Source organism: Capra hircus, chromosome 22 (assembly GCF_001704415.2).
Source record: "Capra hircus breed San Clemente chromosome 22, ASM170441v1, whole genome shotgun sequence".
Classification (NCBI taxonomy): domain Eukaryota; kingdom Metazoa; phylum Chordata; class Mammalia; order Artiodactyla; family Bovidae; genus Capra; species Capra hircus.
This window is the reverse complement of record NC_030829.1, coordinates 57466505-57477791: the sequence shown is the minus strand read 5'-3', so window position 1 is coordinate 57477791 and position 11287 is coordinate 57466505. Positions and strand designations below refer to the sequence as shown.

Sequence of the window (11287 nt, the reverse complement as noted above, 5' to 3'; positions counted from 1 at the left end):
TAGAAACCTGCCAACCTTCTGATTATTAATAAGGAGACAGAGGTCAGAGAATTAAGTTCTCACTGCGATGAGAACCTGGGGAAGTCTTCTCTGCTTCTCTGGACTTTGGCAGCACATCTAGCCAAAAAGTAATGGATCGAGTTGTCCAGGGCAGGGTTTCTCCAGAGGGATGAACAGATCACCTAGAGAGAGCTTGTTAAAATGCAGCCTGTGGTTCAGTGTGGCTGGGCTGGGGTCTGAAACTCTGCATTCTTAAGAAGCCCCTGAGTGCCACCGCGGGGCTCCATGGACGTCGCTCAGAGCAGTGAGGTTTCATCTATGCAATGAAAGTATCTGGTTCTCTGGACCAAAGGCTGGACCGCAGGCATCTAGGTTCAGGCAGGACAGTCACGGCTGCAAAAAGCTTCATGTCCACTTGGAATTCTGCCTCCTTGCAAGCTCCCAGCACAGCTGGTCAAAGTCACAAAAATTCTAGTCTCTGCCATTTTCAGTCCCAGAAAATCCCAAACAACTGTCCGAACCTCTGTCCCAGGCCTTTATTTTTGTGGACAACACATAACTTGTGAAGACCTAAGTGCTGGGTTCTATATTAGACACCAGGGCTGCAGGGGTCGGCAGAGTAGACGCAGGCCGTGCTCTGGAGCCATCACCCCGGCAAGGGGTCATTTCTGGGCCTTTACTCCCCACGTGAGAGACAGGAAGGCACATAGTGGATATACTGGCTAAATTGCCTGGTGGTTGGTGGTTTACTTACTAACTTGTGTCCAACTCCTGTGACCTTATGGACTATATAGCCTGCCAGGCTCCTCTCCCATGGGATTCTCCAGGCCAGAATACTGGAGTGGGTAGCCGTTCCCTTCTCCAGGAGATCTTCCCCACCCAGGGATTGAACTCGGGTCTCCCGCATTGCAGGTGGGATGCTTTACCTTCTGAGCCACCACGGAAGCCTGCTAAATTGCCAAGCTGCCCCACCCGTGAGCTCCTTCCACAGGCCGGGTCTACCGTTGGCCTGGACTCTGGCACACAGTAGGCTCACAACCAAACTACTCCATGACCAAGCCACAGCTTGAGCTGTCTGGAGATACAGACGTGGAGCAACCAGGGGGGAAGAATTTTGCTACCAGCTTCACAAGGTTGTGGGGTGACTTAAATGAGTCAACGTGCAGATACAGAGCTTAACACTTTTCAGGACACACAGCAGGTGCTCTGTAAGGGCTGACTGCCAGTTATATACGAGACAGCTTCCAACAGCTGATAGAGGAAGCCTTGATATGACATTCAAAACACCCCACTGTCTGTGCCTCTTAACAGATGCGGCCTCCCTTTCACCCTCCTGGCTCTTCCATGAGGTGGTGTCTTCTCACACCTCTAAGTCTGTGCCCAAGCTACTCCCTCCATCTGAAAAAAAATTTTTTTTTTTTGCTGGTACCCTCTTCATTCAGGGGCCACCTCTAAGTTCCCCCAAGTTCCTCTGCACACCTGTCCCCATCCTAGGGCTTGTCCAGGGAAACAGAATTGCCTGTTTGCGCGGCCAATCGGACAGGGGCTCAAGGGTAAAGGCTTGCGTCATCCGCCTCTGCCAGCGCCAGGCCTGGGTTCCAGCGAGGTGCTGGCCAGTTTGCGTTGAGCAGACAAAGGCTCCTCCTTACCGGGTCTCCCTTTCCAAGTCACTGCTGTCCTCCAGAGGTGGTCAAACTAGCTTGCATCAGAAAGATTTCTTAGGGGATTTCTGAGTCAGTAAGTCTGGGGCGGGCCCTAAGAATTCGCACTTTTAAAATTCCAGCGCTGATCGGCTCACTTCGCGCCCTCCTGTTCTTCCCCCCAGCCCCCGGTTTATCTCCCTCGGGGCACTCGTAACTCTGAAATGTTTGTTGCTTATTTGTCTTGGGTCGCCACAGACCTCCCATCTAAACTCCAAGAGGGGGAAGAATTTTGGGTTGTCCTGCGCACAGCACGGCACGGTGCTGGGCCCGGGACTGAATGAATGACAGCCCGAGATTGAAAATCAAGTGACAGATGGTCCGCTGGGCGAAGGGACCCCTAGAAGCCCAAATCGCCGCTTCACCACGCCCCCCGTCCTAGTCCCTGGAACCAAGCGCAGCTCCCTGAGGCCCCACGCCACGGCCCCTTTAAATGTGCGCGGGGACGCCTCGCCCCTGGGCTCCCTCGATCCCTGACGGAGCAGAACGGAGAAATATAAAGAGCCTTCCTCTCGGAGAGCCGGAGGAAACGTCTGGGAGGGGGCGGAGGCGCAGCGGCGGCCCCGGCAGAGGCGCGGCGGCCAGAGCGCAGCGCGCGCGGAGCCGGGCGCCCGGAGCGGACACGACGCCGCGCGCCGGCCCGGCCCCCGCCGCCCGCCCGCGCGCCCGCGGCCCCGGCCCCGCCCCGCGAGGCTCGCGCCCCCCGGCCCCGCGCGCCGCGCCGCGGCCTGAGCGAGCGCGCCGCCGCGCCCCGCGCCCCGACCGCGCCCCCGCTGCGCTCGCCGGCCCCGCCCCGCCCCGGAGGCCCGCGCCCCGCGCCCCCACTGGCCCTGCGCGCCGCGCGGAGTCCGGCGCGCGCCGGGGGCGGGGCAGGCGCCGGGGGGGCGCGGGCCCCGCGGGGCGGCCATGGAGTGAGGCGGCGCGCCGACTCGCGCTCGGACGGACGGAGGCACCGACGGGCGGCCCCGGGCTCCGCGCGCTGGAAGATGAACAGAGCAGGTAGGCGGCTCCGCGGGGCCCGCGCGCCAAGGGGCCCCGTCCGGCGCTCCAAGTTGGAGCCCGCGAGGCGCTCCGGAGCGAGCTGCCCAGAAACCCCCCGACCTTCCGCCTCGGCCGAGGGCCGGGCGGGTCCTGAGGAGGCCGAGAGCGTCGGGGGCTCTCAGCCCCGTCCGGGACGCCCCACCTCGGGGACGCCCCCTCTGTCTCGGCGAGGCCGCACCCCGGCCCCGGTAGGCCGCCTCCGGCTCCCACCGCGGCCCGCGGCTTGGGGGTCCGCTCGCGACGGGGAGGGACGCTCCCTTCGCAGGAGCGACTTGGGCGCGCCCCTGAAAGCTCCCTCCTGCTCCTTGGGGTCCCCTTCCGGCTCTCGCTGGCCCCCCAGAGGCCCTCGTGGCCCCCCCGGGTCCGTCTGCGCTCTCCCCCCGCCGGGGTCTACGCCTGCTCCCTCCCTCGTGCGCGGCGCGCCCTCGGCGGCTTCTCGCGCCTGTCCCGCTCCTGGAGCCCCCCAGACTTGGAGCTCGCTCCCCTTTGGAATTAAAAAGCCCTGGATGACCACACCCCGCCCCGCCCCCCGCAGCGGCGCGCCCGCATGCCCTGCGGGCCCCGGCGCGGCCCCCGCTTTGTGGCCAGGGGACGGCTCTCCAGGCGTCCCCCCAGCCCTCGCGTCTCTGCCCTGAGACTGTGCCTCTGCCCGGTCGGGGCGTCCGTGAAGTCCCGACTGCGCTCGACGGTACAGAGCGGTCCCCTCCGAGGAGTGCCGTGTAGCAGACTTACTGACTGAGACCCAGAGATGGGCGGTGCCTGGCCCCAGTTCTCGGGGTCCTGACTCCTCCGCGGGGAGGGCAGAAAGTTGCCTCCAAGAGGCGAGTTTACGAGGAGGCAGCCGTCCCAGCTGAGTTCACTTGCCTGCCAAGGAGCGGTTATCGCTCTTTTAATATTTTTTTTTCTTCTCATAGAATTTAGCAGAAGGCAGCTCCCTCTCCGACCAACACCCTTGTCCGAATCCGAACTCCAAAACACACATCCCTAAAGAAACAGGAAGCCACCATTTTGGCTGTCTTAGAATCATATCCTGCTGCCCTGGGTGGGTGTACAAAAGTGTGTGTGTGTGTCTGTGTCTGTGTCTGTGCGTTGTGGGCTTTTCCTTTCTCAAGTGCTTTTAATGAATAAAATCTTTGTCTGAAGAGTGAGGTGCGGGTGGGGGACGTTTGGCTCATTGATCTGACAAAGGGGACACTTGGGGGCCTAGGAACGCGGTGGCCGCCTCCCTGTGTCCAGGCCCTGCTGTGGCTGGGCGTGGACACACCTGGACCCTGAGCGAGTGTCGGTCGCGGAGTACGGGGCTGGGGGTGGGGGCGGGGTGCCACCTTGGAGGAGTAGGGAGAAGACCGGAGCCGGATCCCAGTGCCCAGCCAGCCCCCTCCTTCTAGGAAGGAGGTGGCCTGCTGCTGGATCTAGCGGGACAGAGCCAGGCTAAGTCTTTCCTACACGCCTAATAAAACTCGCTGGAAAACAATGGTGAGAGCCCCGTGCGGTTTTCCCACGTTTCCCTGCACGAGACTTGGGCAAGCCCTCCATTCTCCGAGACTCCGGGGTTTGGAGTGAGCCAGAAAACGCTTAGCGGCAGGTTTGGTCCCAGGAAATCTCAGCACTTAGCGCCCTTGGGTTCCAGCATCCTGTAATTTGCATCTAGCGTAAATCTGGTTACTTTTTCTGTGTGATAGCAGTGATAGACCTCATGTACTGGGATATGTATGTGTTTGGCTCTGAATTTCTTGATCATGCAGCAGAATGGTTCACAGACTCTGGGGGACTGAACCCCATAACCACTGTAGGCTTAGTCATTTGACGTTGAGCAGGTTGCTTAACCTCTCAGTGTCTATTTCTTCATCTTGAAAATGGGGATAATAAGATCTTTGTTGTTGAGGCCTCATAATTAAACAAAGCTTGTTAGGTGCCTAGCACAGTGCCTGTCACCTTATGTTGCTGTTATTTAGTCGCCGAGTGGTATCCGACTGACTCCTCGTGACCCCGTGGACTGTAGCCCGCCAGGTTCCTCTGTCCATGGGATTTCCCAAGCAAGAATACCCGGGTGGGTTGCCATTTCCTCCTCCAAGGGATCTTCCTGACCCAGAGATGGAACCCAACTCTCCTGCATTGCAGGGGGATTCTTTACCACTGAGCCACCTGGAAAGCCCCCATCACATTGTATGTGACCAACAAATTACTAGTTAATATTGACCCAGATGCTGCTCTTGAGTGTTTTACACTTGTATCAGTTTGGTTTTCACAGTAACCTCATCATGAGTACTGTTGCCGTTCTCATTTTATAGATGGGAAAATTGAGCTGCAGGGATTTTATGGTTGCTGACCTAACAAGGAGTTGAGACAGGGTTGAAACAGACTGTCCAGCTTGAGAGCCTGCTTTATGTATCCGGTACATAGCACATAGTAGGTTCACAGGAAATGTTTGCCAGTTGACTTTGTTAGGTACCTTATGTGGGTTTTTTGCCTTGAACTTCTCAACAGCATTATGAAAAAAGCGGGGTATTTCTTCCATTTTACCTAGAAAGAAACTGAGGCTCAGAAAGGCACAGTGACGTGCCTGAGATCACACAGCTGATGTGTGGCGGAGCTGGGGTTGGTCATGTCTGTCCGAGCCATGCCTTTCCCACGTGGGTCGTGGGTCCCACACCTGTCGTGGGTCGCTGGACTCACCTGGCCGCAGCCTCGTTAGAAATCATTAGGCTTGACTTGGACATTCCAGCAGGCATCCAGGAATGAAATGTAAATTAAGATGCAATTGGAAGGTGAAATTGGAAGATAATTACTCTTGGAACATACGGTTATGAGAGTTCCAAAGGGAGAACGGTGAACTGCAGTTGGAACGGATGCAGGGGCCCAAGGTGGGGATGTCAGGGAACGCCATCAGAAAAGCCGCAGTTTAAAAGACTCGTCTGCCAGAGCAGACGGCACTTACTGACTGCTTGGTGCAGTCCCCTCACCCTGCAGATGTGGGAACTGAGGCTCAAGGACAGGAGGGCTGTTGCCCAAGGTGTCCCTTCAACTCATGGCAGAGGCAGCCATGCAGATCAGAGCTCCAACTCGCAGTCCAGTGCTCCTCCGAGTACCTCCTCTCATTTAACCTCTGCATAGCTGACAAGGGAGGCTTCCCTGGGGGCTCAGCTGGTAAAGAATCTGCCTGCTGTGCAGGAGACCCCGGTTCGATTCCTGGGTCGGGAAGATCCCCTGGAGAAGGGATAGGCTACCCACTCCAGTGTTCTTGGGCTTCCCTGGTGGCTCAGCTGGTAAAGAATCTGCCAGCAATGCGGGAGACCTGGGTTTGATCCCTGGGTTGGGAAGATCCCCTGGAGAAGGGAACGGCTACCAGCAGCATGAATGTGTGAGTGGCAGATATTTAATTAAAACAGAGAGAAAATATAAACTGGTACCAGGGAGGCTGGCTGGCTGCGGATGATTTCTGTCTTCAGAGGCCGTGAAAAATCTCTTCTTCCTGTTGCTGTGACTCCCCACCTGCCACCCCCGCCCTCAGTTAACTCTTGGCATCTTGATTTGCAAGCTATTCTGCATTCGGGTATCCTCAGGGGTAGCGCATTGCCAGGAGGTCATGGGCACTGGGACCTCAGGGTGGCGAGGGTGTGCCCCCCAGGCTGTGTGTTTCGGGGAGAGAGAAGGTCCATCCATGCTTGGTTCTTGCTCTGGTTGTTCAGTTGTGTCCGACTCTGCGACCCCATGGGCTACAACACACCAGGCCTCCCTGTCCTTCACCATCCCCTAAAATTTGCCCAGACTCATGTCGGTTGAGTCGGTGATGCCATCCAACCATGTTATACTCCGTCACCCCCTTCTCCTCATGCCCTCAATCTTTCCCAGCTTCAGGGTCTTTCCTGATGAGTCGGCTTGTCACATCAGATGGCCAAAGTGTTGGAGCTTCAGCTTCAGCATCTGTCCTTCCAATGAATATTCAGGACTGATTTCCTTTAGGAGGGACTGGTTGGATCTCCTTGCAGTTCATGGGACTCTAAAGAGTCTTCTCCAGCACCACAATTTGAAAGCATCCATTCTTTGGCCCTCAGCCTTGTTTATGGTCCACCTCTCACACCCGTCCTTGGCTGCTGGGTTCTAGAGAGTCAGAAAGTTACACTGAACCCAGAGGAGGAAGCCCTTGCTCTGATTTATCCTGTTATTAATCCACCCCCGCCATATTCTAAAGCTCAGCCAAACTGGACTCTTGGCCATATTTCCAAAGGCCTTGCATCTGACTGCCTCTGGGCCTTTGCACGCTCTGTGCCTCTGCCTGGAACACCTAACCTCCTTTTTTTTAATTTTTATTTTATATTGGAGCATAGTTGATGTACAGTGTTGTGTTAGTTTCAGCTGTACAGAAAAATGATTCTGTTATATATATATATAGGGTTTGTCTACGTTTTTTCATAACATTTTTGACCATATATATGGAATATATATAGGAGCTTTCCCAGATTCTTTATATAAAGAATCTACCTGAGATGTAGGAGACATGGTTTGATCCCTGAGTTGGCAAAACCCCATGGAGGAGGGCATGGCAAGGCAACCCACTCCACTCTTCTTGCCTGGAGAATCCCATGGACAGAGGAGCTTGGCAGGCTTCATGGGGTCGCAAAGGGATACGATCGAAGTGACTGAACATGCTCAAATATTTATATATATGTATTATATATATATTCTTTTTTAGACTCTGTTCCCATTTAGGTTATTATAGAATCTTGAGTAGAGTTCCCTAGGCTGTACAGTAGGTCTTTGTTGATTATCTTTCTTATATATAGTAGAATGAACCTGTTAATTCCAAATTCTTAATTTATTCCTCCCCCCCACCACAATCATAAATGTCTTTCCTAAATCTGTGAATCCATTTCTGTCTTGTAAATAAGCTCATTCATATTACTTTTTTAGATTTAGATGAAAGTGTGAAATGAAAGTCGCTCAGTTGTGTCTGACTCTGCGACCCCATGGACTATACAGTCCTTGGAATTCTCCAGGCCCGAATACTGGAGTGGGTAGCCTTTCCCTTCTCCATGGAACCCGGGTGTCCCGCATTGCAGGTGGATTCTTCACCAGCTGAGCCACAAGGGAAGCTTAGATTTGGGTGTCATACAGCGTTTGTCTCTCCTTGTCTGACTTACTTCATATGGCTTGCTGATCTCCAGGTCCATCCGTGTTGTTGCAGATGGCATGAGTTCATTCCTTTTTGTGGCCAAGTAATATTCCACTGTCTATATCTTCATTATCCACTCCTCTGGGCTTGCTTCCGTGCCTTAGCGGGTGTAGCTAGTGCCGCAGTGAACTCTGGGGTGCATGTAGGTTTTCTCCAGATACGTGCACAGGCGTAGGATTGCTGGATCATATCCAACTTCATTTTTTTTTTTTATGATGAAAGTTGTCCCTGTCCTCAGCAGGCACCCTGGTGTATCTGCCCCCTGCGCCTCCTCTGGGCAGCACTGGTCTGAGACCCAGGTAACCTGGCCCTGTGCACAGGAGCTCTGTGTGATTCCTCCTTGGGAGGAAGGAGAGCCGGGGGCCATCCCCTTTCCTCTTCTCGCCTCCTGCGTCCTGGCTCCTTCACCGGCTCCTTCTTGGAGCCTTGGGGCTGGTGGGGCTCCGTCCTGGGCTCCACTCTCATCTCTGCCCCCCACTCAGTCTCTTGGTGATTTCACCCGGCTCGTGCCCTGATCCCATCTCTGTGATGGCTGCCTCCAGCCAGGAACCCAGGCTGGTCCATCCAAGAGCCCACTGACCACTCCTTCCAGGGCTGTGATGGGGAAGTCGGACGCAACAGGTGCAGATCGAAGTTCTGGTTTCCTCCCGCGACACCTGCAGCCTTCCCCGGTTCAGCTGGTAGCAGCTTCACCCTGCTGGTTGCTGTGATTCAAAACCTTCGCGTTGCCCGTGATTATTCTTTCTCTCACACCCCACATCCAAACCGTCTGTAAATCCCACCAGCTCTATCTTCATTTTCAGAATCTGATCTTTCTCTTTCTTTCTTTTTAACCGCTTCCTCGGCTGCAGCCTGGTCCAAGCCTCCATCCTCTCTGACCTGCATCATTCTCGCCAGTGGCCCCTCCCTGGCCTCCCCGATTTCACGCTCAGCACTGCTGCCGCCTTCAGCACACTAGCTGGAGTGGGCTTGGCCTCCTGCTCATGGCCAGCTTGTCATCGACACTCTGGCCAGGACCCCTCTGCCCTCATCTCCTGTCCCTCCTTTGCTGCCTCACTCCCTTCCCACCGCTCAGACGGCCTTGGACATGCCGGGTGAGCCCTGAGTCCCCTCGCCTTTTTCAGGTCTTCACTCTGATGTCCTCTCATTGAGACCCGTCCTGGTCTCTCTGTCTAAAGTTGCAAGCTCCTCATCTTTCCTCCAAATTCCTCCTAACTCCTGATCTTTTTCTGTGGACTTCACAATCTCACATATGATGGATAACAAACTTAGGCTTTTTATCACTTATCTCCCGCCGCTACAGTGTAAAGGCCAGGAGGAATGTGGTCTTTGTTTGGTTTATCGATGTATTCAGAGAGTCTGGAGGAGGGCCTAGGAGATGCTAGGTGTTCCATCAATACTGATGTCGTGGAGCTGGATCACAGAGAGCTGGATGGGAGCGGAGGAGAGCCAGTCATTCGCTCTGTGGTCCTCAGTCCTTCTGACTCAGCCTTATGGGAATTTCTCACTTGGTTCACTGTCCCTGGTCCCTCTGGCCTCAGTCTCTCTGTATTTTGCCTTTCTCTGCTTCCCTAGAAGCCGGGAGCCCCGAGTCTGCCCTGTGGAAGAGTTGCTCAGTTGTGTCTGACTCTTCACAACCCCATGGACTTGTGAAGCCCACCCAGGCTCCTCTGTTCATGGAAGTTTCCAGCCAAAGAATACTGGAGTGAGTTGCCATCTTCTCCTCCAGGGGGTCTTCCAGACCCGGGAATTGAACCCGCGTCTCCTGCATTGGCAGGTGGATTCTTTACCGCTGAGCCACCGGGGATCCCATAGAAGAAATGCTTGCTGGCAAAAGGGTGAAGGGACTGGACCAGGAAGCAAGAGACTCCGTTCTGCAGAGGCCCTGCTCTGGACTCGCTGAGTCCCCCACCCTGCCTGCGCCTCAGTCTCCTCTCTCAATGAGGGGTTGGGCAGGGTCTTTCTGACTCTGCCATCCTTGGATCTCAGAGGGGAAGGTGGTGGAACACCCTGAGCTCTTAGAGCGGGGAGCAGGTCATGGACATTGGGTAATGTCGCTCCTCGGGGCTCCCTTGGGGAAGGCATTTTCTTGCTGGATCACGCCTAAGACGCCCACTGTGACCTTTTTCCGAGGAGACGGCGCCTGCCGATCAATAGCTTGATTGCAGGAAGGATGGGGCGGGGTGGGAGTGATGCATTTTTCATGACCGATCTGTCCCTCTGGCAGGTCTGGTGGTGCCTGTGTGAAATACCACCTGAGAAACGAGAGTCCCCACCCTCTGGAGAATAATTGCGTGCCAGTGTCTGACACCTGATGTTGAGAAGTGAAGCTCGTATTACGTCATGTTTCATTGTAGATCCAGACTTAACAGCAGGAGAAGACGTCAAGGAGGGGAAGCCTGACTTTGTTAGAACAACAATAGTGTGAAAAAGGGTTGCTCGGTCATGTCCAACTCTTTGCGACCTCATGGACTATAGCCCGCCAGGCTCTCTGTCCATGGAATTTTCCAGGCGCAGTACTGGAGTGGGTTGCCATTCCCTTCTCCAGGGAATCTTTCCGACCCAGGGATTGAACCTACATCTTCTGCATTGTGGGAAGATTCTTTACTGTCTGAGCCACCAGTGAAGCTTCTGTTTATGGAAAATTGCTAAGCAAAGTCCTGCTAATGTATTATATATCTTTGGATCTGTATAACAGCCTCTTGTACCCGTTTTACAGAAGAGGAATCTGAGACTCAGCCTCATAGCTTATAAATGGCAAAGGTAGGATTTGAACCCAGATCACCAGGCTCCAAAGGCTTATAATTGTTACCCTGTTATGCCACATTGACAGGGAGCTGAAGCTTAGCTGTTTTAAGCTCCAGATATTTCGGGCTTTAAAAAAAGAAAACTAAATTGAACAGAAATTTTTTCTAAATTAGGTTGTATTTGATTGTATAGAGAAACAAGGAGTTGGAAAGTCACTTCTTTCATCTTGAAGACTCGGGGTTGTTTATCTGGATGCCTGCGGCTTTACTGGGTTGTTGGTATGGGTGAATGTAGATATGGGTTAGGGCCTTGAGGAGGTGAGTGCTTTTGTCTTTAAAACCTTTTTATAAAAAATGGTTATTTCTTCAGCTGCGCCAGGTCTTAATTGCGGCATGTGGGGTCTGGTTTCCCGAGGAGGGCTGGAACCCCAGGCCCCTGCATTGGGAGCATGTAGTCCTAGCGTGGTCCACCAGAGAAACCCCGAGCCTTTAAAGTCCTGGCCGCTGGGCCTCTTCCTCCTGTTCTTGCTGTCAGCTGCCACATCTTACAACTGACAGTGTCCCTGTTCTCACTGCCCCCTCCCAATTAGCTGTGCCCTGGGAAACCACGCCGGTCAGTTCATCAG

The 11287-nt window shown here is 54.5% G+C and overlaps 1 protein-coding gene across 3 annotated transcripts in view; it reads left to right on the top strand.

The window, feature by feature from the left end:
• FGD5 (FYVE, RhoGEF and PH domain containing 5) overlaps positions 2585 to 11287 on the top strand; it is a 118199-nt gene continuing 109496 nt past the window's right edge. For 2 of the 3 annotated variants that reach the window (XM_018038321.1, XM_018038320.1), the window contains exon 1: positions 2585 to 2699. In XM_018038321.1, coding sequence (XP_017893810.1) covers positions 2687 to 2699 — 13 coding nt within the window. In that variant the 5' untranslated portion in view covers positions 2585 to 2686. Of the gene's footprint in view, positions 2700 to 3696; positions 3784 to 11287 lie in introns of those variants that run through there. The other variant, XM_018038322.1, reaches the window with a different exon arrangement.